Source organism: Melospiza georgiana, chromosome 3, assembly GCF_028018845.1.
Source record: "Melospiza georgiana isolate bMelGeo1 chromosome 3, bMelGeo1.pri, whole genome shotgun sequence".
Classification (NCBI taxonomy): Eukaryota; Metazoa; Chordata; class Aves; order Passeriformes; family Passerellidae; genus Melospiza; species Melospiza georgiana.
The window spans coordinates 12,003,681-12,029,320 of NC_080432.1; the positions used below are offsets into that span (position 1 = coordinate 12,003,681).

General features: G+C 45.8%; 1 protein-coding gene across 3 annotated transcripts in view; it reads right to left on the minus strand.

The window, feature by feature from the left end:
* Nucleotides 1-829: 829 nt before the first annotated feature.
* PLCB1 (phospholipase C beta 1) overlaps nt 830-25,640 on the minus strand; it is a 281,025-nt gene continuing 256,214 nt past the window's right edge. Inside the window, exons 32-33 of one of the 3 annotated variants that reach the window (XM_058020251.1) lie at nt 21,807-21,871; nt 4,043-4,131 (exon numbers count right to left, since the gene is read on the minus strand). In XM_058020251.1, the coding sequence (XP_057876234.1) occupies nt 21,833-21,871 (39 nt within the window). In that variant the 3' untranslated portion in view covers nt 4,043-4,131; nt 21,807-21,832. Of the gene's footprint in view, nt 4,138-21,806; nt 21,872-25,640 lie in introns of all 3 variants that reach the window. The other 2 variants (XM_058020249.1, XM_058020248.1) reach the window with 2 other exon arrangements.

Genomic DNA, 25,640 nt, shown 5'->3' on the forward strand with positions numbered 1-25,640 from the left:
TCAGTTTATTTATTGCTGAGGGCTCCTGGGGTGCCACAGCTTGGCTGATTTACACCCTTGCAGAGAGGTGACTCGTTTGCTGGGAGACATCCCACATGGTGAATCACCACTCAGGGTTACTTTACTGACCCTGGCAATTAAGAGGATATTAGAAAGCCTTTCCAAGGGGAATCTCAGCCTTGGGGTGATCATATGTGAAAGTGCCCTCCTGGGGAAAAAAAACCCTCGAAGAAAAGAACATTATGCTAAGAGGAGCAGATCTTAATGCCATGAGAAGCTGTGAGATCATCTGGTCTGGGCTGTCCATCACAGTCCCCTCTGCTGCATCCACACTGAGCACATGGTGCAAGCACCTGCTGTGGCACCATCCCATGCAGTGCATCATCCCCTCTTCCTGCCAGTGCCTGCAATCCATCATCTCTGCTCTGGGAATGCAGAAAGGAAATAAAGGTGATGAGTGAAACAGCTGGGGCAGTGGAACAGAAGTACAGGTGCTGCCATTTGTTGAGACAGTTTATTGGTGTGGCTGGAAGTCACGTCCCAGCTCTCCTGCAAAAGCCTTCCTGTAAACCAGCACATTTTCTTACCAGTTCATTGGCTCCTGCACACTGCTTTTTGCTTCCCATTGTTCCAGAGTCGCTGCAAATGCACATTGTGCTGGCATGGCAGGGGCTGGAGGCACAGGCATGTGCAATTTCTTGTTTCACAAAAGCCTGCGGGGAAATTTCCCTGCCTTCTCCTGGCACTGCCCCTCCTGTCAGCAAAGGCTCAGGGTAAGGTCTCCTCAGTCAACTGAGGCTCTTGAACCAACGAACGGAGAAAACTGGGCTTGTGTTAAGAAATTTTTATTTGTCCTTTGGATCTGTAATGTAAGCACATAAAATTACAAGTGGAAGAAACATCATGCCACAAAATTGCATAGAATTTTTACAAAAATGTGAATTATGCCTCTGAAACAATCATAGATTGAGGAACCGAAAAAATATGTACATGTTAACTGGAATATTTCATCCTACTCTGAAAGCAAATCATCAAGGACTAATCAATCACAGACACTATTAATACAATGTACAAGAGCAACACTGATTTCAAAGAAAGGCAAGCAATGATGTCCCTTTAGTTATCTGTCAGTGAATGTTTAGCTAATACATGAGCATTAATTAACATAATTATGAACATGTTAAGTCTAAAATGTCTGGCCTTCATTAGAATTTTTAAAATTCTGTTTATACTGCCAAAACCAAGCTATTTTCAGTAGTGTAAAGATATCTGAAGTGCACGACCTAGTTTAATATAGACAGCTCTATTCTATACAGCAGAAAGTCCACAATACAGCATTTCCACACATTCAACACGGAACAAGGCAAATACATAAAAGGCACAAGACTTGCACATCATAAAGACCCTTTTGTCATTATCTTACTCTAGTTCAAGTAATATCAATATTAAATGATATCAGTTTCACTGAAATAGTTTGAACGATGCAAGATGTACAGGATCACACACTACCTTACACCTGCAGAAAGTGGCACTGTACAGATATAAAAAAATGGGAGTACGGGAAATGGTCAAATACAAACGTACTGTAAAATGACTACAGCTGATAGTATATTGAACCCAACCAGTCTATTTATTTCTTATTAAATATAAATAAAAGGTTCACTGGCGTTTGCCCGAGTTTCTCTGAGGGCTGTGTGAAGTCCTGGCTCCCCTGAAGCCCTCGGGAACGTCACCGAGGCTCGGAGGAGCCAGGACTGTCCCAAAAGCCTGCGCTGTACAACGCTTCTGTAATGCAATAGCTTCAGTTTTATATGAACACTGCTAGCAGTTTATTCTCGTAATAATTTAGACAACACGTCATTTTAACTTTATAAAATGCAGCATTAAATCTCGACTCTACATTTTCAATGAGTGATTAAGATTGATTTCAAAGTGCAAAACTAGGATTAGCAGAGGAGTCACCTTTCCTAGCGTTAAGATGAAAGTCAGATTTTTGAATTTCATGTGCACTGATTTCATCATCATAAACCAGAACAATTTAATTCAAAATATGATCTCCAAACAATGTGCAATTTTTCTTTCTTTCTGCTCTAAGTTTAAAAAGGAAACATCAAAATACTGTTTGTTTTCCAAGATTTGAACTTATATATATATACACCATTATTTAACTGAAAACTTAAGCTCGATTTGTATTTTATTGCTTAAATTTAAATAAAATAAGTTACTTTAAGTACTAAACTCCTGAGGGAATGGAAGTAAGGTAACTCAACTGTTAGGATGTATTAAATGCCTCCCTATTAACTGATTGCTCTCTCCGTGTACCCCTCGGTAAGCCCTGATCTTCAAGGGTGGATGTGAGTGTTATTCCCAGCCCAGCTCCCGAGCCCAGTGGTGCAGGAGAACACAACTCTGCAGGATCAAGTGTGTCCAGGCCAGCCTGGGGCTTCTGGGCTGGCGTCCCCTTGCCCCAAGGCCCCTTCACCAGCAGGGAAGGATCGTGCACTGGCCCAGGTACAATCCCAACTGTCTGAGGTGTCCCATGATTCCCATTTCTGCTGGGGGGGAATCCACAGAACAGCATTTCTTTACCTTTTCAAACATCCTGACTTTCAAATGTGTCTCTGTCATCTGATAGAAATTTTCCAGAATGTGCTGTTACTTCTCTCATGCATATCATATAGTACGCTAACTTTGATTGTTCTTATTTTAACAAGTCAGTTAAACAGATAAATATACATTTTTAAATAACAGTGGTCAGGTTTTTATACTTTGCTTTTAAATTTTAGACCTTAGTAAAACTGAACCTCAGTCTTAAAAATAATGGAAGATTCTGTTAGATTTCAAATACTGTAGTCCTAAACATTTTATAATCCTATCAAATTCAGTAAGCTTAAAATATGATACTTAAAATCAAAACTTTCGAGTCTGCAAAATATATATCAAATTTATATTCTAAAACTACTTTGATTTACACCACTAACACCACAAAAAGAATTCTATGATTCCATGATTATTCTATAGCAGTATAACCCAGATGTTAGCTCTCAGAAAGATTTTCCCTACTCACAGATCCCTGAAACATTTCATTTGGCCAAGAGACCACATCAGCTTCAAATAGCAACATGCTGTGTGTGTATATGGACAGATGTGTGTGCACATACAGCTATATATATATATATATAAATGTATATATATACAAACATATATGCACTCACACGGTGTAGCAAACACAGACGGACACAGACACCGACAATCTCCACGTGGGTTCTTCTCTCCGTTTTCCTCTTGTCCCCACAGTTCCAAGAATTTTCAGCAGCAAATATATGTCTCTCCATGGGATAAACATAATATCAAGACAGCAAGCCACCAGTGCTTGCAGAGCTAAAAAGAATCCAAGGTTTCAGTGCAAATGTAAAAGGATGGTACAGCTGTCAAGGTGCAGTTATAAAGAAGGAAACAAATATGATTAGGTACTGTTGTGATATTCGCCAGGATCTCTATTAGTTTGGAGCATTTGGCTCTGGCACTCCAAAAGGAAATCTGCACACACTTTTCTCTGTACAATACACTGGTCTTCATTAAACATTCTTAACAGTGAACATGGCCAGAAAATTACCCACTGTAAACTGGCCAAAAAAAAAAAAAAAGAAAAATAAAGAGAAGAGGGAGGTTAACATATTAATTTTCCCATTACAACTGCACTAAGCTTTAGGCCAATAATCAGATGAAGAATGAGAATGAAGACCTTTGCAGAATACTTTTATAAAATGTTCCTTTGGGGAGATGTGCACTGGAATGCAGATTCCTGCTGCCTCCCTCCAGGAGCTCCGGCGCAGCTCACCGCGGCACGGCGGAGACGGGCAGCTGGCAATGGTGCGCCCCGTGCACTGACTGGTTCCTGGGCAGTTAAAAAGTAGTATCAAACACTTTCTCTTGGGTATCTTCTTCCAATTCCTCCTCACTTTGCGGAGGTTTATGGTTTGATTTTCCACTGTCACAGGCCAGGGAAGAGGGGGCAGAACTGTGGTCTCCATCCTCACTGATTTTCCCTTTCATGGCTTCCTGTACGAACTCCAGAATTTCCAAAGGCAGTCTTTTGAATTTGTCTTGATATTCCTGATCAAGTTCCACCTGCAACTACAACAAAAGAGACAAGCTGTCTTCAGGTGTATGTGATGTGACCAGTGCTACAGGATGGGGAAAGCACCACACCAGGCAGGAGGGGCATTACCAAGGCATTTTTGCACAATTCAAGACCGTACTCGCTTCCTTCCCATATCAGCATCACGCATCCAGAGTGCCTATCAATTTCCATGCAGTCATTGCAAAGCTGGAGGAACGTGCAGTCACAAGGCTGGTTTTGGGTACCATCCTTGGGTACCCAAATCCTTCAAATTCATGTGGATTTAACTTTAGTGGTGTCCATACTCCCACTGGCTTTGACAAGACCCCATTCAGGTGCAGTATGGATCACGGATAGGCCTTTGAAAGAGCAAGGCCTTCATTGAGCTTCAGGTAGTTAATCACACATCAAACACACCACAAACGTTGCTCTGAGAACAATAAAACAACTTGTGCCAGATTTCTTGGGTTGGAGAAACCATTAGGAAAAAGTCAGTTGTCAAAGGGAGTCAGAGAGGGAGGGAAAACATGTTAAATTACATTTCTTAGGGCTAGATCATGGAAAGTTACATTATCCGATTAATGCAGAATGTGTCTTGGACATTACTGGGGAAAAAGTGTCATATCATCAACAGGATGCAAAAGGCATGCAGAAAGAAATCTGGCTATCAGTCTTCAGGAAGCAGTGGGTCCTTTCCCAGTATTTATTAGTACAGCCTTTGTTTTTAGTGCCCATATTAGGATCTGCACGATCCATTATTTGAAAAACAGTAATGTGTATCAAAGTTTCAACTGAAGACAAAGCCAATTTTTTCATCATGACCAATATGAGCACAGCAGGAAGCGAAAGGGGTGAGTTCCAAAGCCAGACCCGCTCCATCTGTCCGTCCATCCATCCATCCATCTACCCACCTTCTTAAAAAGAGGGAGTCAGGTTCTGCTAACTGTAGCTGCAGCAGTTTTGCAATAGTTTCTTAGGCAATTGTGTTTTCAGGTAAGTATTTTCCCAGGATTTCCAGGATAAAGATGCTGGGAATTCTGATCCTTCAGCCCTAGGCCTGAGTCTGTCCTGTGCAGTTTCAGGTCTCCTCCACCCCACTGCAACAGCTCTCAACAGGCAGTGCAAATTTTCACCTGAACATCAGGTCCTATCCTAGGCTTCCCATTCTTCACCTGTCCACACACACCATGTGCCTCTATCCTTGCCCCTCCCTCTGAGCCCTTCCAATCCCATTCCCCATGCTTCTGGCCTGGTTTTCATCCTGCATCTCTGACTTTATTTTTGTGAGGCCTCTTCTCCTTTCTCCTGATGTGCAAATCAATGTCCTCAGCTCACCCGGTCTAGTTCTACATTCTTTAATTAGACAAATTCTGCAGCTTTTCTTCCTCAAGATCTAAGATCTGTTCTTTTTCCTTTTGGTTTCCCTGTTAAAGCTCTTTTCCTGCCTTCTTTCTGGCAATTCTCCTGATGTCCTGGCCTCTGTTTCCCACCTCAGATAAAACCAAGTCTGAGGCACAAACAGTTCCATTAAACACACCCTGTGTCTAAAAGACATATTTCTATCAGCCAGAAATATATAGTTGTCACTGTGGTAGTTAATAATTATCATAACACCCTTCTTCTTTTCCTGCACCCCTTCATTTTCTGGCTTTATGTAGAGATACAAATTTTCTGAAGGAATCCTCCTTTTGTCTCCATTTTGCAAACACTTCCTCAAGTACAGGCAGCATCAGAGGAACAGTGCCATGGCTGGTGGATAAACTGTAATGATCCTCCCTCTCTGCCCTGCTCAACACAGCCCCAGCAGTGACTCCTGCTGCCCAGGGAGCCCCTTAGGCCCCACGAGATCACATCCTCACTGCTGGAGTGTCAGCAGCACAGCACTCAGCGGCTCACACTGCAAAACCACACATTAAAGCCTGAGCAAAAGAATAAATTCTTCCTTCATGGCGCTTGGGGTTACAGTTCAAGCTAAATATCTGCCCTGTAAAACCACAGGAGTGTCCAAGGCAGAGATGGGCTGCTGCATTCCCCCACCTCACTGTCACACGTGGCGTTTGTGAATTTTGGGCACCTCAGGTACAGAAGGTGTGCAGTATCACAAGTCAGGGAAAAGGCTCCTGGCTCTCAACTTCCTTCAGAACCTCAATGTGCTTAATTAGGTTTAAAAGCAAAGGAAATATTTGAAATCCCTCAGAAAGTGAACGTTATGTGAACCCAGTGCAGCCATAAGCATCTTGTTAGGTAACAGTTGCATCCAGTATTCTCCTAAAGCACCTCCAGAGGCTAATCCCCCCTGAGCTGAGTGCTCAATAGAGATGACATGGATCTGGTGGATCTGGAGCCACGCCTCTGTCTCCAGAGACAGTCTACAGAGATACCTCATCATGAGAAGGTTGAAGTTAGTTGAGAAGGAGCAGCCAGCAGACAAGGAGGGTTGATTAAACTGCATCAGTAAAAATTAGTTTTGTTTTTGACTCCAAAGGCTCTGTCAGCTCTTCCCCTTGCTCAGTCTCTGACAAGCCCCTCAGATCCCATCCATTCTCTGGCTCCCGAGCCGCCACACAAGTTTAAACAAACAAGTTGCCTGCTTAAAACCAGCTAGCCTAAAGAAATCCAGCTGTTTTTCTCCTAAAAGCCTTAGTGTTGTTCTGTTTGTTCTGTAGCTTCACAGGGACATTGCAGTTCATGGCAGTGAATGGAGAGCTGCCCTCCCAGCAGCAGCAGCCACACACAGCTCTCATTTGGCTGGCTGATGGCAAATCAGGGTGCCAGGTCAGTGTGTGAGTGAAAACCTCTCTGCTCCACCAGCGCCTCACCAGATCCACCCAGGGCTGGCTGATGGCAAGACAAGGTACCAGGTTACAGCGTGAGTGAAAACCTCTGTGCTCCACCAGCGCCTCACCAGATCCACCCAGGGCTGGCTGATGGCAAGACAAGGTACCAGGTTACAGCGTGAGTGAAAACCTCTCTGCTCCACCAGCGCCTCACCAGATCCACCCAGGGCCCTTCTGCTCAGCCTGCTGTTCCCCTGGCTGCTTCCCATCTCAAGTCCACCTACCCCAATTTCTCTGCTCCCCAGCTACTGAACAAGGTGACCTACACTTGCTGTTAGGATTTTGGAGTCAGACAAGGGGGGGGAATGAGACTGGCACATCATTATCTGGACCACTGTCCTCATTAACATGTAACAACCTTCCTCCTGTTATCTCACTGCCTGCCCTCTTGCAGATCCTCTGTCCTCTCCTTGACCCAGCCCCACGTGGCTTTATTGTCCCACAGGTGGACACTATTTCTTGTTCAGGTAGATCTCACTCCCTGTACTTTACTGACAGGCAGGGGGTTAACACTTTAAGATGCAGAGCCATCATTAGGTGTTGGCAACTGGGTCCTTGGGGACAGGAGATGACTGTGTTAGTCCCTCTTGATGGCTGTGGCCAGAAGCTCTTCAATGTGTGCTTCCACCTCCTACCTTTTATATTTTTCCCCAACAGTGCAAGTTAAAAGATGCCAGGTGATGCTCCCCTCAGCTTCACACAGAATGTGCCCTGGACAAACAGCACCACCTGCACCTCCAAGCCAAGCCTGCAGCCCTGGGCTGAGGGGCAGGGCATGAGCAGGGCTCCCAGGTGGGCAGAGCTCCCGGAGCCCAGCCAGCCTCCCAGCTCCCTCCAGTTCAAAGGGCTCTGCAGCATCCTCGGCTGCAGCTGCTGCCCAAAAAGGGCCCTGTGTTTGCCCCTCTCCTCATCCCCACACCCTGGGACACAGCTCACACGCCCTCTTGAATGCATCTGCAGCTCAGGAATAACCCAAGGGTCACTGCTGGAAAAGCATCTCCAGAATCAATCTTCAGCCAAAAACCTTTTGAGAAAGTTATGTGGGAAATACAACCAATTACACATTTTGGTGAAAAAATCCCACCAAAACACAGTTTTTGTTGAAACAAAAACATTAATTATGGCCACATTTGGTTTGATGAAGTTCTCCCATTGCAAGGATTTAATATGACTTTAAATAAGTCACTTTTTTGAGTCTCAGGTTTTTCCATTCTGTGCGAATTTTTCTCTAAGGGCAGATTTTTGAGTTTGGTGTTTCTGTTCTATCTCCTTTTAAATTTATCCTATTTTGTTTTTCTGATGACTTTCTTTCCCTTAATGATGCAGTGAATTATGAATGGAAAATTATTCAAGTATCCTGGCTCAACAATTTAGGTAAAAATAGACTCTGAGGACTAAATAGTTCAGTATCTCCAACAATCTCTGACATTTCCAGCAGTAAACTCTTTATGCTTAAGATTTTTTCACAATTTTTGAGTTAAGATTTCAAATGTGAGACATTTTAAAGTTGTGTTATTTCTCCTTGAAATGATACAATAATATATGAAAAATGACACAAATAATATATGAAATAACACAATAATATATGAAAAACTTACTCTTATGGTATTTGATTGTTGCATTTACTCACAGTTGAAATGGGGTGCACATTTGTATCCATAATTACCCTGGCAATGCCCACGTGCAGGATATTATTTAATTCCACACAGACAGTGCCTGTGCTTTTTGTTTTACTGATGAGAACTCAAGGGCCTTTGTTTCTTCTGTGCAATTTCAGCAGAATGTACTTTGACACCAGGCTGTGAGTGGCCACTGCACATTTGTAACCAAAGGGGGGCTGCAGCCTCTGCAGGGAATTTCTGTTCAGCACAGCTCCCGTTTCCCTCATCACGTGCCATGGGAAATGTTTATTTTGCTAACACCAGCCCCACTGATGTTGTCAGTGCTCAGTGTTGCCATATTGCCACAGCAGCACTGGGCTGGGATTGGGGCCCCCTCCTCACTCCTCCCCTTCGTCTCTAAATCTGCTAAAGCCACAAATACTTCTTTTTCTTCCTGCAAATATTTGACCCATGTGCCTTAAGATACTTTTAAATAGAGGATTTGGGGCTTTTAAGCCTGCATCAGACAACAAATATGCATAATGTCAGCGACCTCAATTTAGCTTCCAAAATAGCACATGGAGGACTCCCAGATACAGGGTACAGAGAGCAGGAAGGCTGCTGTTCCTCTGCTTTTCATTTGCACAGCTTACTTAATTAGAAAGCCATTCTGGAGGGATACAGCATTAAAAGACACATGAGCAGCAAGAACTGTTAAAAGCAGATGGAGGCTCAGTAACAGGGAGAGTGAAATTGAGGAACAGAGCTCAGGGATCAAGTGATTTATAGGCAGCAATTTTTGTTTAATTGGAAACAGTAGGAGTTCCTTATTAAGGAGCATGTTATTCCCTCCACTAAGCAGATTTCTGCTGGGAAGGCAAAGGAGTAAGCACAGCTCAGATGTCCTCATGCCTCCAGGCCACAGTCCCAGTGCAGCAGGGGCTGGAGCCCTGCTGCCCCACCAGAATGGCCTAAGGCAGCAGGGGCAGCAGCAGGCTCTGGGGAAGCAGGTTCTCCTGGGAAAGGAGTCACCTCTGCATGTGCACAGAGCACCTAAGGGCTCCTTTGGCTCCCAGGGACACCAGGGAAGGGTGTAAAGGGATGTGCCAATCATGTTAATTAACATTTGGGCTTCATACAGCTCAAGGACAGCACTGCTAACCCTGAGCTGAAACTAGTCAGGTAGACAGAAGTGTGGAACCATCAAGGGGAGCCTAAGGGCACTTGGCAGCTGAGGTGGCACCAGGTAAAGAGCAGCAGGAAATGCCTTCATGCTGTCTGGAAAGCTCCTGTTGATGAGTCCTGTCCTCAGACAAGGACATCTCTGCATTTCAAACAGTGGTTACTTGGCAGACCATGAGACACACCAGGCACACCAATTCCCAAATCCTCCTCTGCCTCCCTGCCTGAAGGAGATGCTCCCATGTCCTCCCTACCAGGCTGACCTCAGCACCCCCAGTGTCCAGGCTGCTGGCTCAGCCCCAGCTCTGCCCGCCCCCCATGCCCCCAGGCTGCACAGCCCAGCTCCGTGCTGGACAGAAAGCACCAGCAGAGACAGCAGAGGCCAGCCAGGGATGTTATCATGCCCTGGTACCTGCCCTTGCACACACACTGCCCCCCTTACCTGTCCTGCTGCAGCCCAGGGGCTCTCTGTGAGGAACAGGGGATGTGCTCTGCCTGCCCAGGGTACACAAGTCCCCAAATGAATGAGTCCCTCTGATGTGTGCTGTGCCAAGGCAGCAGACTGTCACCTGGAGCCCCATCAATCTGTGCCTCTGTTAACTGCAGCCTCCATTAAACCAGTGGCACCTGGCTACTGCATTTTAGTGTTTATAAGGAGCTCATATCCACCTTTGTGTAGTAAACCCACATTTGCTCCAATAACTGATTAAAAATAAATGTCCGGGGCATCTGACTCACTTTCTCTTTAATTATCCAACCCAAACTTCTGTCATTGGTATCAATAAATCTCCCTCTAGCAAACCACCCATCGCTCCAAGCACTACCCCCTGAACCTGACCATGACCTTCAGCTTCTTTGACCAATTTTCAAGCCCATCCTTCCTAGGAATCCCACTAATCCTTATCTCAATAGCATTCCCAGCTCTCTTACTGCCCTCCCTAGACAATCCATGAGTTACTAATCCAGGAGTTACCATCAGTGCTGCCCAGGTTATACACATATTGAACACACATTCACCTGTACAGTATGTCTGCTGAGACCTGCTGGGTTAGAGAAGGTCCTACAGCAAAAGCCTGAACTGGAGATCTTTGCCCACTGGCAATTGTATTGTTAGCAGCAATTTCAGATCTCTTGCATTTTCTTTAAAGAAATTATTTCAAGAACTAGTTTGCACTGAGTTCTGTGGGAGGATTTTCTTCACAGTAACTCGTTTCCTGTTTCTTCAAAAGCCTGGCAGTTTATTCTCATGCACAGCCCTGCTCTGTGCCTTGCAAGCTGCATACTTGGAATTACTCCTCTTTCTGATGATTACTTCATGTAACAGTTTGCTTTTGAGGACAAAATGCTTTCTTAAGCTGTCAAGTGGCTCTTAGACAACACCATAAAAGCATGACCTATGCACCTCATAATGCATATGAATAAAAATAATTTGAGCTAGAATGAACAGGAGAAAATCCCCTTTCTATGGGCATTTTAATGGTAGATTCTGAGATTCTGTTCTTTTTCATAATCACTAAAGTAAGCTGTCTTTACTGTAAGCAAAGGAGAATCTGCTCAGTTTCAATGCAACAAATCCAGAGAAGCTCCCCTCATCAGCAGATACTGCCCTTAGTGGGGTGGATCCAGGGTAAATAACTCGAGTGACAGAGCTCAAAGAGAGCGTCTTAGCTGGTCCTTTTTTAAAGTGTTCTCCATATTTTGGATACTGCAAAACAAACAAACAACAAAAAGAATCAGTGCAGCCATTACCTTCTAATAAATGATGTTTTTCCACTTCCTCGGTGCCTCCAAGGCAGCCTGCAAACAGCACAGGCCTTCCAAGAGTGGCACTATTGTAATCCTCATCTCAAGAGGTCATGACAGTCCCTTGGAAACTCATTTTAAATGACATCTTGAGGTTACAACAGCAACAATATGTCCCAGAAATATTCCAAAGCCTGGGCAGAGCCAGCAGAGGACACAGGACTCAGCAGCAGCAGCAGCACCATGGCTGCAGAGCAGGGTGCCCCTTGCAGCCATGGAACCTGCAGGACACTCAATATTCACTGTGCTTGGCCTGAGAGTGGTGGTGTCCCCCTAAGTGAGAGATTCTGGCAATTTTGGAAAGAGGAGAGACAACAAAAGAAAGTTTCAGGTGCTTAAGGCCTCCTGTGTGAGGGCTCAGGAGCTGCTGGAGCTCAGATCTGGGAAAAGGTGGTGGAACCCACAGCAGAGCTTTTGGCTGCTCACCTAGACTGAACCCTGGGTTCAGTTTAACAAAGCACTTCCCAGTCTCTCATATCCACCTTGCTAACAGCAGTGACAGTGGTGTCTGTGTCTGGCTCTTGGCAGGACATCTCTAACAGGTCAGTGCCACAGAAAATTCCCTCTGAGCCTGCTCCTCCAACAGGACAATAGAAAGGAGACAAATAATCCCTTGGTGTGTCTCTCTCCAGGGCCATCCCTGTGCTCCTGAAAGCCAAGGGAACAGCTCGGGCTGTGACTGAATCTGGCAGCTCCTTTCACTGCCATACCTGCCCTGACCCTCCAGCCTGCTCTGAGGACAGGAGCTGCAGCACACACTGAGGGCTGTGCCTCTGCACACAGCACCTTCTGAGGGCACACACTCACTGCCAGCCCCATGGCCCTCACCATGCTCAGGGAGCTGCCACCATTGGCTCAGAAATAATCACTGATACAGCCTCTGCTGCACTTTGAATGTACCTTGCTCTCCATGCCAGGGGGCTTTGCAAGACGGAGACCCACTGAAAGGTCTGCTTGGAAAATTACTGAGCACTCAGTCCTTCTCCTAATATCTTGTTAAAAATGGATGTTTCTAGACTGGAAAGCAAGCACACTCTGAATAAAGATCAAAGCCTTCAAAGTTGCTTTGAAAACCTTTTCAAGCAGTTGCAGCTCTATACTCCCCTGTAACAGCGAAGGCTATTCCAAAATATTTCCTAACTCATCAACAACATGAATCTCGCTTCTTCTTTACTATTAGCAGAGACTTTTGCATTGGCTCTCCTCAAACAATGATCCAAGTCAGTGACAGACCCACTGACTATAGCAGGCCAATGAATAAACCCACTCAGAACCTGGCAGAAGTTACCAGTGCAGACAGAGCCACTGTCCCTCCTCCTCCATCTCCCAGAAAGGATGGCTCAGTGCTTTGGCCTTTGCACTCCCAAGTGCCAGGCAAGTTCTGAGGCTGGGTTTAACAATGACAAAGAGCTGGGCCCAGGTTCAAACCCATGTGCTGATGAATATGTTCATGATTACCTAATGGCCATCAACTGGAGATGTATCATTGCTGCTGGGCACTGAGGCTGCTCTGTGTTTATATTCTGTGATTATCTTCACATCCCTCCACTTCCACCCTGAGTTCATCCACATATCCACACTGCTCATCATCTCATGCTGTATTACACAACACACTGGGCTTTTTTTTTCACTTGAGAGGCAAAATTAGTGTGGAATTTTAACTGCAACTATTAAAAACTTCAGAGCTTAATGTAAGAGCAACACTGCCCAGTGGTTCAACCTAATTAAAAATAGCCTGAAGGTTTTTCTTCCTTATACTACAATGAGCTTTAAAGGGAAAAACCCTCCTCTTGCTGTCTGTGCTGCTGTTCCTGGATTAAGCAGTACTGTGCACTAGGAGGTTGGCTGAGCCATCCTCATGATTAAGTTCAAGGGATTAATATTTCAGTTCAGTTGTTTTTCATTTAAACATTCTCTCCAAAGTTCATATTAACACTGACTGCTGCAAGCTTAGGCAACTCTCTAATTACCCATCAAGTTTAAATGACCCGTGCAGAAAACTTTATTTCAGTGATGTCCAGCAAGCATCCCACAATGCAAAAATTGGCAAAGAAGGTAATTTCATCAAGGCAGATCAACAGGACAAAGCTGCCCAGGGCAGCCTGAACTCCTGCCTGGTACAGCACACACCCAAAGCTCACTCCAGCCTACAAGGCAGGGATTGGCTTTAATGGGGTTTGGAGCTGCAGCCACACACGTACAGGTGCAAACACAGCAGATGAAGGGAAGGAACTGCTGGCACTAAAGGGCATGAGATGCTTGCTCCGACCCAGCAGGGAGCTGGGGTAATTGTAGCCTCCCTCACAAAGGAGAGGTGCAAAGCTGTGTGTCAGCGGCTCAGAGCTTTCACCTGAACATCACTCCTTTTTTCAATTTAAGCAAACTGCAAAGGGTGAAGGAGTCTGGGAAAAGGGACCAGACTGCTACTTAAAATCCAACAGCCAAGAGATAACAAGCTCCCACAGAGAAGGGCAGCTGCCTTGCTCAACTGCAGACCCTGCTCTCTCTGTACAACCCCCTCTGGGTCTGCCTGCAGCACCTGAGCTCCCTGGGGAAGGGAAGCTGATGCTGAGGGGGTTCCTGCCTCCTGATGCTGGGTGAGGAACTGCCACCCTGCCCGTGCTGCAGCCTCCCAGCCTGGGGCAGGGAGGAGCTGTGACAGAAATGTGTCCCAGGCCTGTGTGTGAGGCTGTGCCGTGGCACACTTCCCCTGGCTCTGGAAGGGCTCTTGAACACATCTCTGTGTTACAGAGACTGCCACTGAGCTCTGGTCAGCCCCTGCTGCTGCCAGCAGAAGGGACACGCTAATCCCTCAGGAGCCAGCCGGGGCAGGAGGATGAGGGCCAGCCAAGTTCAAACCCCTGAGGATCAGCTCCCCTGGTGCCCCCTGTCCCCCCAGGCTCAGTGGCACAGGAAGGTCACTGTGGGCCTCCCCACAGCCCCTGCAGGAACTGTGAGCTCCTCACTGTGAGCTGGAGCTGCCCCCTCTCCTCCTGGGCTTAACACAGTTCATCAAAGCTCAGTTCACCACAGGGTCAAGCCTGAGCTCAGATGAAGCTCATGGAACTTCACTAAGCCCTTTGCTTTTTTTTCCACTGAAAGGCATGCCATCGAAATGCCTAACATGATCCCCCTGGAGCTCCACTTTGTTTTTAATCTGATTTCATTTATGTGTATCACTATTGGTAGCTTCTCTCTTGGAAAGGTTTTGCACCATGCAAAACCTTATTTAACAAAAAAACCCACTGGCAGTAGAACAAAACCTCTTTCCATTACAAGAACTTATCTTTTTAATGCTCTATCAGTGCTTTATTATTATTTTGGTACTTGACATCTTCCAAAAGCATTAAAAAGTTCTTGAGAGGTCTTACAGCTTTACAGTGTATTCTCTGATGCCAATTCTGATCACAATCTAGCTGAAGATAAGTTTAATGAACACTAGAAAAATAAAGGCCTTTCATAAGTGATCAAGTGATTTGAAGAAGCAAAAGGGTACTTTAAAAACACGTGTTTCTCACTTTAGAGCCCTACTCTAAAAATGTGCAGAGTGCACATCTCTGCAACAGAAATTCACCTGGAACTTGGGAAGACTTATTTCAAATCATAGTAGAAAGTATCAGAAATGAAAGAGATTATTAACTTGCAAATACACCTTTTAGAACAACAACTATAAAATGTCATCTCTTCCCCATCTCAGGGAAATCCATTTAGTATTAGAGAAATACAGACAGACATTAGATTTAGTGATGGTGAGTGAATAATAAAGTCTTCTGCTACTCTAAATAACAGTAAAAAGATTATTCTGAATTAGTTACAGAAGTTATTCCTAAAAAATTCTTATCACTTATGTTATTTAAACTTTCTTACATATCAATTAGTTTGAAATAATAAGTCTTTAGGCTATCTATTAATTGCAGCGCTGTTGGCACGATCTGTGCTTAAAATTACACAATGAAAATTAAGCTGAAGCACCAAGCTGTCTTGGCTAACAAAAAAGATTTCCTCAGCCCTTTGGATAGAGCAGGAGAGAGAATGGGGGCACAGAATCCACAGGAGAACTCAGATTGCTGAGTTACAGCTCCCTCCTGCCACAGGCTGCCAGGGGCTGTGCAGGGCATGGGGTGAGAAACTGGGCTGAGGCTGCAGGGCAGCTTGCCATGCACAGTTCCCATTGCCCTGCACAGTTCCCATTGCCCTGCACAGTTCCCATTGCCATGCACAGCTCCCATTGCTTGCCCTGCACAGTTCCCATTGCCCTGCACAGTTCCCATTGCCCTGCACAGTTCCCATTGCCATGCACAGCTCCCATTGCTTGCCCTGCACAGTTCCCATTGCCCTGCACAGTTCCCATTGCCCTGCACGGTTCCCATTGCCATGCACAGCTCCCATTGCCCTGCACAGTTCTCATTGCTTGCCATGCACAGTTCCCATTGCCCTGCACAGTTCCCATTGCCCTGCACAGCTCCCATTGCTTGCCCTGCACAGCTCCCATTGCCCTGCACAGCTCCCATTGCCCTGCACAGCTCCCATTGCCATGCACAGTTCCCATTGCCCTGCACAGTTCCCATTGCCATGCACAGTTCCCATTGCCCTGCACAGTTCCCATTGCCCTGCACAGTTCCCATTGCTTGCCCTGCCCATCTTCCCATTGCTTTCCATGCATAGTTCCCAGCCAATTTCCCACTGCTCTCCCTGCCCCTTTCCCCATTGCTCTCCCTGCCCATTTCCCAGCCATTTCCCCATTGCTTTCCCAGCCCATTTTCCCAAGACTGCTCCCAGGCAAAGGGAAAGGAGCTTCCAGGACTGAGGCAGAGGAAAGGCAGCAGCACTCAGAGCAGGAGGAGAGCTGCTCCAGGACATTCTGCACAGGGCAATGACAAACCCAAAGGATGGGGGATTTAGAGGGTGAAGTCACTCCTTCAGAAGGCACGGGGAGGCTGTTTGCCGAGGAATACCTGGTCCATAACCAGGAGAAGACACCAATTTTCATTTATCCTGCTGTTATGGCTCGAGGCTCTCCAAGAAGCCTCCAACCCATGCTTTTAAGTCTGGCTGTCTCTGCAGAGCAAACTTAAGGACAGCTGAGCTCCCCTTGCCTGCTCATCCTTGGCTTCCCAGAGAGACTGAAGCTACTCTTTGGCACTTGTGCCATTCCCTCTGGGCTGGCTCCTGCTGGGCCCTGTCACAGGCACGGCAGGCACTGCACAGCAGCACTGACCAGCAAGGGGCTTTGGAAAACACCTGCCAAGGAATGGCTGCACTGTCTGCCCAAATCCCCTGTGCCTGCACTGCAGAGGGGTCAGAGAGCTGCTCCACAGATCCAGGGAATGGCATCTTCCTGCCACAAGAATTAGAATAAAAGCAGGGAGAGAAACTTCTTTAAATCAGAGCAGCCACTGCAGCTCACTCCTGTCAGCCTCTGCCTGCCCCACCTGCAGCTCCCTGGCTCCTGCACCCCATGGTTATTGTACTTTCAAATAAGGAAAGGCAGAGCATCCTCCTGCTAATATTAATGAGCTACAGGGAGGGAACAAGGGTGAGTGCTGAGTCAATCCCCTTGTGACAGGTCTGTGTGCTGGTGGATGCACAGACACACACATAAAATAGGGAAGGCATCTGAATATTTTAAATACATCAACATAATTACTCCACTGTCATAAGCATGGGTTTTGTTGGGGAAAAAAAAATCATGTTACTGAAATATTCATACAAAAGATGCAGTTTGTTCAGGGAGGACAGGTACAAAGAGACCTTTGGTGAGATATTTATCAAGGATCTGTATTGTTTTTGTGATCTTCAGCACAGGGTGGAGAGGGACCTGCTCAGGGTCTCTGGGCAATGGCAGAACTGGACACAAAAGCACTCTGTGGGCACTCTCATAGATGTCTGGTGGTGAAGCTTTACTTACTTGCCCAGAAAACTTGTCCAAAAGGATTTCAGGAGGGCACAGAATATTTCAACTTTGAGCAGGCAACATCCATACTGGCATTATGCCCTCTCTGCTGGTGACTGGATGGGAAAACAGACACCTCTTCCCAGAAGGGATGTGGGGCTGTGAGCAGGCTCACTGCTTTTCCACATTGAACCAATCCCTGCAGCAGCCAACAGAAAGGACCCTGCCCATGTAAACCCTCAAACATGGTTTGTGTCCCTGAATTAAATCCGCTTAAGAGTTGCAACCATTACATGGCAGCTGATCTTACAAGAAATTAACTCCAGTCTTAGAAAGAGAGATCACTTCAAAAGTAAAAAAGCTAAGCAATAATTTAAAAATTGGAATTCATTTTCAGCCAATTAGTATTTCCAAGTGGGAGCTGCAGTAGTGCCTGTCTGAATACAAATGGGAATGAAGGGTACTCCAGGCCAAGAGGAGGAGGGAACACTGCCATGGCACTGGGAGAAGTCACTGCAGAACTGATTGCCTTATGGCATGGAGAGCACCAGCCCCTGCTTGGAGTTCCAGGGTCCCCTGACAGACAGACAGACAGACAGAGACTACAGTGAGGGATCACTGCCAGCAGCTCCTGCAGCTCCCAGGCTGCATTGGTGTCAAGTGGATTACTGAAAGGACAGGGAAGCATTGAATTGCTGCAACTCAATCCCATCAGGAACACCAATTTCTGAAACTTGACCTCTGCTCTGGAAACTGAACCTGCAAAATTTTCAGCAGAAAGGAGTGTTTTGAGAGCAGAAATACTAGGGTGAGATCTCACAGACCTATATGGCACCCTGCAGAACAAACCTGATCCCAACAGGCACCTCTGCACTCACTAATGGGAATTATCTCAAGGAGGAGCACAGAGGAGTGACTGCAAGCTGCTTCTAGCAATGCTAACCTTCACTATCAGCAGGCTGTGAAGTAATGTGCCCTGTAAGCTCCACACCATATGTTTTACTCAGGCATGAACACCTCCTTATGAAAATAAAGCTGTAGGAGAAGAGGCAGCACAGGGCAGTGCCATCCCCACAGGCCATGCAGCAGCTGAAGCTGGAGGCTGAAGTTGTGCAGAATTCTGCATGTGTGCAGCAGCTACCAAAGGACAAAATTCCAGCTTTAGGAAAAAGCACAGCTTGATCCTAGACAGCACTTGCACATGGCTGAAGCCTCACTGGAAAACTCCCTCATGCACTTAAGTGTCCATTTGAAACACAGCTTAGAGATTGAGAAAAGTGCAGCAGTACTTTCTAGGTTCTACTTTTTAGACTTCCTAAAACCTATCCAGCAAAAAGAAAAACCTCAGTGCAAAAGAATAGAATAAAAAAAAGGCTGCATGTTCAGACCAGGCTTTTAAATATACATTATTTTCTTATTGTTTCAAAATTTTATCTACTACTGACAAACAAAATGGTGAACTGGGAGTTCCTCCTGTAGCTGGCTAACATTTATTCACCAGAGGGTTCAAACAGCTCCTAAATGAAACTGTAATTTAGGGAATTTCTCTAGATTTCTGCATAGCTATTAGCGTGGCTTAGAAGGATTCTGTGCCTCCCCTGCACAGAAATATTCTCTGAGGTGACCAGTTTTGTTCAGTCCAAAGCCAGTGCTTTACTCCACCAGAGCAGGAGCTGAGATATTCCCCTCTGGCCTGCAGGAAACATTTACTCCCTTCTTCTGCCCTGCCTTCCCTCCCTCACCCTGGTGCTTCACAGCATCCCAAATGCCCTGTCCTGTGTATGTAACAGTGGGGTTAGAACAGAAAGGGGTGGAAAAATGTTTCTTCCCATCATTCTCCCATTGGCTTTGGTGTGCTGGTGCTCCCTGAGTGCTCAGTGGCAATCCCCTTTGTTTCCAGGTGTCCTGAGTGACACGCCCACCCTGCACAGCTTCTCCTGGTCCTGGACACAGCCTCTGGGGCTGCAGTGCTGACAGCAGCATGAAGGAAGAAAGGAAGGAAGGAGTAACTCCAGAGGTGTAATGAGGGGTTACTTTCACTAGAGGAGGTTTTTTCCTGGGGTCTGATTTCTTTTAGCTGTGCAGGAGCCACTGGATTTGCCTGGCTTCCCAGCATCCTCCCAAGATATCCTCACTTGACCCAGGCAGGTGAGATGAGGCTGGCCTCTTATTATTTAATATGTAAGTGATGCATGACAAGAGCAGAGTTAAAACAAGTTCCTCTGTTTTTTTTCAAACGTTCAGAGAGCTGCTTCAAGGCAGCTCATCTCTATTCCCCTCCTCCTGCTTTTCAGGAAAGGAAGACAGCACATCCCTCAGGAACAGAAATCAATATTCTCCTGTCACTTGAACACAAACAACAAAGAAATCCCAGTCCCCTAGCGAGCAATTGCCAGTTTAATCTTGCCATCTTCAGTAAGTCACTCCTTTGAATACTGTGGAGGTGCCAACATATTCATTATGGGCTGTGCTTTCTTTTGTCACAACCACTGTGCTCAGGAAATCCACATTTAGTTCCCTTGCCTGTGTCCAAGAGGAAAACAGCACTCCTGAAATCAGAGCCCCACCTCACAGTTTTAATCTCTAACCCTGCCACAACAGAACTAAACAATACTTGCAATTGTGTTATCTTTAACCAGCATTGGAGAAAAATGTTCACTTCTTATGCAACAGTAAAAACCTTTCAATAAACCGTAACAATGAGAATTAACACATGAGGAATATGGTGGGGTCTGGGTGAGCAGAGCAGGTTACTCACAGAAAGAAAAGCCTGACAAACCAAATTCACAGTCACTTCACAAACCAAACTTAGCACTTGCCCTTCTGCAAAGCCCAGGACTCTGTGTTGTGCAGGGCACAGATCCAGTGTTGTTGTTGTTGTTGTCTTACTGTGAAACTTTCCTGCCTCCTTTGTGAATTCCCATGGGCAGCCCCTCACCACAGCCCTGCCAGCTGACCCCAGCTCTGTCTCACCCAGCCAGCCCACCCTTCTCACACCCACTGGATGTACCTGGGGCTATTAGGGGCAGGCTGTTTCTAATCCTTGGTAATTGGTGCAGCTGAACTCCTCAGGGCTGAGACTGCCTTTAGCACTATCGCTTATTCTTCTGCAATCCATGCTCCCACAATCAAACACCCAGAGCTGGTTCCCCCCCTCCTTGCCAGTGTGTGTTCATAGACAGGGATTTGGTCAGTATTTAAAACCCCAAACAACTCCCCCAGCCAGGCTGAGAGAACAAACACAGCCCTCACTGAGAGCCATGGCAGTTCCCTCCAAACAAGCAAAGCATATCAAAGCAACCCAGGAGAAAGCAGTCGGAGTGAAATAGTAAATAAAAATACAAAGCAAGCAGGACTCCCTGAATTAGTGACAAAGTTGTGGCTGATTGCTACCCCCAGCCCTCCTGGCATGGCTGTGTTTGCAGGAAGTTTGCTTACACATAATCATGTCTCCTGATGAACACACCTGAAATAATGCTTCATTCCATCCCCATCCTGTCATCATTAGCCCTTCCATAAAGCAATGAAGAAAACCCCTTTACTTTCATCTACTTTCATCTTTCTTCCAGGCTTTGCCTGCTTTTCCTCAATTGTCTTCTGTTCTCTTCCTCCTGCCTGAAAAATTCACCCTCTTACCTTTTAGCCTTCCCCTTTAGGCTTCACTAATCCTGTTTTACTGATCCCCATTCATCAGTTCTTTCTCTTTGTCCCCCAGTTCTTCTCCTGCTGTGATGCCCTGGTTAATCCCATCTTTATTCCATACTCTGGTGTCCCAGATGACAAATCCCTAATTTATCTACTTGGTAAGCTTCATCTTCAGAGGCAGCCAGAATTCCTACTTCAACACCTTTCCCCGCCTCCCACTTCTACATCCAAATGCTCTCAATTCCTACCCCACATGAATAATCAATCAACCAATCAATCAATCAATCAATGTCCTTTACCTCTTCAGAGAGCGATTGCACAGTGCCTGGTGCTGTGATCTGACAGTACTGCAGCTACTGTGAGCAGAGAGCAGAGCACATTGCCATGACCCCAGGGCTGTGGAGGAAAGCTGGGATGCTCATGCTGTTACACACAGCCCTTGCTGGCTGCACTGAGGGGCAGAAGCAGCAATCCATCAAACAGGCAGGGGGAGATGATGGGGTGGGGATGACCCGAGAAGGCACAAATCGGTCTCAAAGGGATGTCATGGTCAGGGGCAGCTCATGTTATGCAGCTAGCAGGTAAAAATCAGGGCTGGGATTGCTCAAAGGCTTCAGAAAAACCACCAGGCAGTTAATTGTGGATGGTCCTGACTCGGTTTGGACATGTAAAATGAAAACAACATCAGCATTACTGGATAAAAAGGGGAATTTTTCACTCACTTTCACTATAGTCTCATATTCCATTTCTACTTCTGTTTTTCCTCTACTTCTTGTTCTTCTATGCTCTTTAAAACAAAACCAAGGATCATTTCAATTTGAGGTGATTAACAGTTACTCTAAGCTGAAATGACATAATTCTGTGCATTACAGTAAAGCAACATCTCTTTAATCTATGCACTTAATGAAAAACAAAAGATTACTTCATGCTCTGTGTGCCGGCTCATTAATATTTGACTAGGTACACATTAGTCAGAGAAACAGTCTATTTATCACAACCTGTCACTCCATGCTACAAGAGCAGTATTCCAGTGTTCCAGCTGTGCTTGAGGGAGAGATCCAGCTTTAGTTGAAGTTGCAGCTTATGCAGGATGCAAGAAGGGTCACTGTTTTCTGGGAGAGGGAAGGAAGTGTGTCTGGAGGGAAAGATGAGCATCAGCCATGCACCTGGAGCGTGTGCTGGAAGAGACACCCTGCCCTGGCAGTTTGCATGGAAAGGTCCCAGCACAGCCCCAGGTGCTCACAGGAGTGTGCTGCTCCAGCCCACGGCCCTGGAGTCACTCTGGCAGGAGATGTGGGACATGCTGCCCATGGAGCTGTTCCCACTGCTCCCACCTGCATCCCAAACTGCTTCATCCACTGCTCCCACCTTCATCCCAAGCTGCTCTTTAACTCTGGAACCCTGGCTTTGGCAGCTCAAGGAGCAGCAGGACTGTCCCAGAGGCCGTGGTGTGATCTGGGATTGTCAGACTGTCCCAAAGGCCCTGGAGTGCTCTGGGATTGTCAGATTGTCCCAAAGGCCCTGGAGTGCTCCAGGACTGTCAGACTGTCCCAAAGGCCCTGGAGTGCTCTGGGAGTGTCAGACTGTCCCAAAGGCCCTGGTAAGCTCCAGAATTGTCAGATTGTCCCAAAGCTCCCGGTGAGCTGACTTGCTGCATCCCACACCACTCTGAGCACCCTGAACTCAAATCTTGGAGAGATCTAATGTCTGGAGCAGACAAGTCCTGAAGGTAATCCAGCAGCAACCAAAAAGACACAAGTTTGTTCCAAAAAATGGGAGACTTTTTGGTTGTTGCTGAGTGCAGTCCTCAAACAGCCCTGCCCTGCCATTGGCAAGTGGCTGCAGCTTGCTCTCTTCTCTGTTGAGCTAAGTTATTGTGGTAACTTGTCTCTTGTCTCTCTCTAAAACCAGTGTCACTTCAGCAATAAGTGATTTACTGCTCCACAGGGTAACAATTGCATGAGTCTATCACTTAACTTGGTTCTGCTTGCAGAAGTTAAATCACAGCTCTGTCATGACAGGGCTGGTGCCACCAAAGTCTTGACATTTCCCACATCATTATAATTTATACTTTATCCTGTATTCTGGACAGCTTTGTGTCTGCACTGTCCAGCAGCCAGAGCTGCAGTGGCACCCCTGTCACACACAGGGGACAGCCAGCCATGGAACAACTGCATGTGAGCTCACTGAGGTCACCTGTGCTTGGGCTTAGGTGTCACGTTTGTTTTGAATGAAACTGAAGATGGAAACCTTTAAAAAGAAATACAAACAGACAATAACACAAAATAAAGCTTCTCATTTAAAATGTAAAGATGAAATAGCTTAGAAACCGAGGTAGTACTCTGAATATTTGTTACAAAACATTTCCTCTCAAAGCATTTTCTTAAACTGAATACAATTATTGAGTCACTTCCTTGGTAATGGGTGAAGAAGCAGAACAATATGTCTGAGCACTGTGTGCTCATGTTACTTCCATGCAGATTGATAAATCCCTTCTAACTGAGTCACAATGCAGGCAGAAAATACCATTAGCTAACAACTGGCTGGATTTGATTGAAATGTGTGCAAGGGAACCTCTGCCACCTTCTCATGTTGATGTGCAGCAATGAAATGATGCAGAAATGAATGTTGTTTATGTTCTCCTTGCAGCCTCTGTCACTGTGCCAGCAGTGGGATGTGAAGCTGTGGCATGAGCACTGACACAAAGGGTGTTAGGGACACATGTGGGGCAGAGGATGCTCAGGAAATGGGTGCCACTGGCTGTGGCAGCTTGCACCATCTTGACATGCAAAATGAACCTAAAATAGTAGCTGAGGAAGCAGAAGGTGACAGTTTGTAGCAGCAAAGAAGGTGAAATGCAAAGTGAAATAAGAAAGCCACTTAATTTTGCACAGTTCCTTATCCCTCCTCCTGATGCACTTCATTTTCCTGCCCCTTTGATCCATGTACCTCACTGGTTCTGTGCTCCCACTGACAGACAAATCAGATAAAGCAACTCACAGAAAATTGGCAATTTTTACTAAATTACATGTAACTTTGCAGCACAAACACATTTTGTTGCTGGGGATGTTGGCCTAGTTACTTCAGTGAGGTTTGTAACTACTGAAAGCAGGTTAAGATTGGATTAAAAATTCCCTTAAAACCAGTCTTGGAAAACACTACTAAGCATCCTCTTGCTAAATTTCTTCATTTGTGCAACATGAACACTTTTCCTTTCTTCTGGCACCATTTTTTGCCAGCCTCCCTGTTAAAGAGCACACTTTGCTTTGGGCAAAGGTCTGTGCACTCTGTGTGTTGTGCTCACACACCAGGATTTGGGTGTGCAAAGGAGGCGCACATCTGCCAATATCCAGCCTTTACCTACCTGCAGGATGAACATCAGAAATAAGTAAACATTTCAACAAAAAGCAACATTCAAACTTGGTAACAAACCCCCCCTACTTAACCAAAGTGAGGAATTCCCCCTTGATTATGTACCAAAACACAGTCCATGGGAAGTGACAGAGATATCTGGGTAGCATGAGCTCCACAGGCAGAGGAAAGCAAGGGTTACCAGGTATAACTGCTCAGCTGTGAGCAGGGTATGCACCCCTCAAACCTCTGTTTGTTGTGGAGCTTTTAGCAATATAATCTGTGCCCCTGCACCCTGGGATGCTCCTGATCCAAGAGATGGAGGTGCAGCAGCCAGACAGACAGACATCAGATATTTACCACAGCTGCTCTGGGAGCTCCAGGCATCGCCTTGCAGTGTAAGAAGGAGAAAGTCAGAGAGAAACACAGGGATTAAAACAAACACTGAATGTTTCAAGCTCTTCTCTATTTTGATGGTCATGACTGTACTTGCAAAATTGCCTGGTTTTGAAAATGCCTGAGCAACTTTTGATTGTGGTGTGAGCTGAACCTTTGTGCTTGTACAGACATTGCATCAAGCAGCTCCTGGTGAAATCTCTGACACACAGGTAATAAAACACAGAAAATACACACACTTTCCCAAATAATAAAGCAGCCATGTATCTGTTGCTTTTGTTAGTGCTGAGACAACATTTTAGGGAAGGCACACACAGAAACCAGATGTAGAAGAACACCAATGACAAGGGGAAGGGATAAAACATTATCTGCTATTCACAGTCACTGCCTACCTAATGCTGGTCTCCCAGAAGCTTTCTGGAGACACCAGAAAGTCCAGAAATCAATCCAGCAAGTGTTTAAACTTTTAAAATACTGAAGCTGAATATAGTCTAGTTTATCTGATGGTCCTGGATGTGTCCTCACCTGTGCAAAGGGCCACCCAAAAAGCTGCACTTTATATTTCTGGTTTCTAAGCTGTCATGAAAAGCTGGGCTGTGTTCTCAGTTATTGTGCCATCCCTGTAAAGAACTATTGCCATAATTAGCCAGGATTTCTCTTCTTGTTGGCACACAGAGTCTTGTCGGTGCCCACATAAATTGTGCTGATCTAACACCCGCAGCCAGCTCGTTAACATGGCTGTTCTTCACAATTATCCATTAATGACCCTTAAAACCACAAAGAAGATGTGTGTCTGAGGAGAAGGGAAA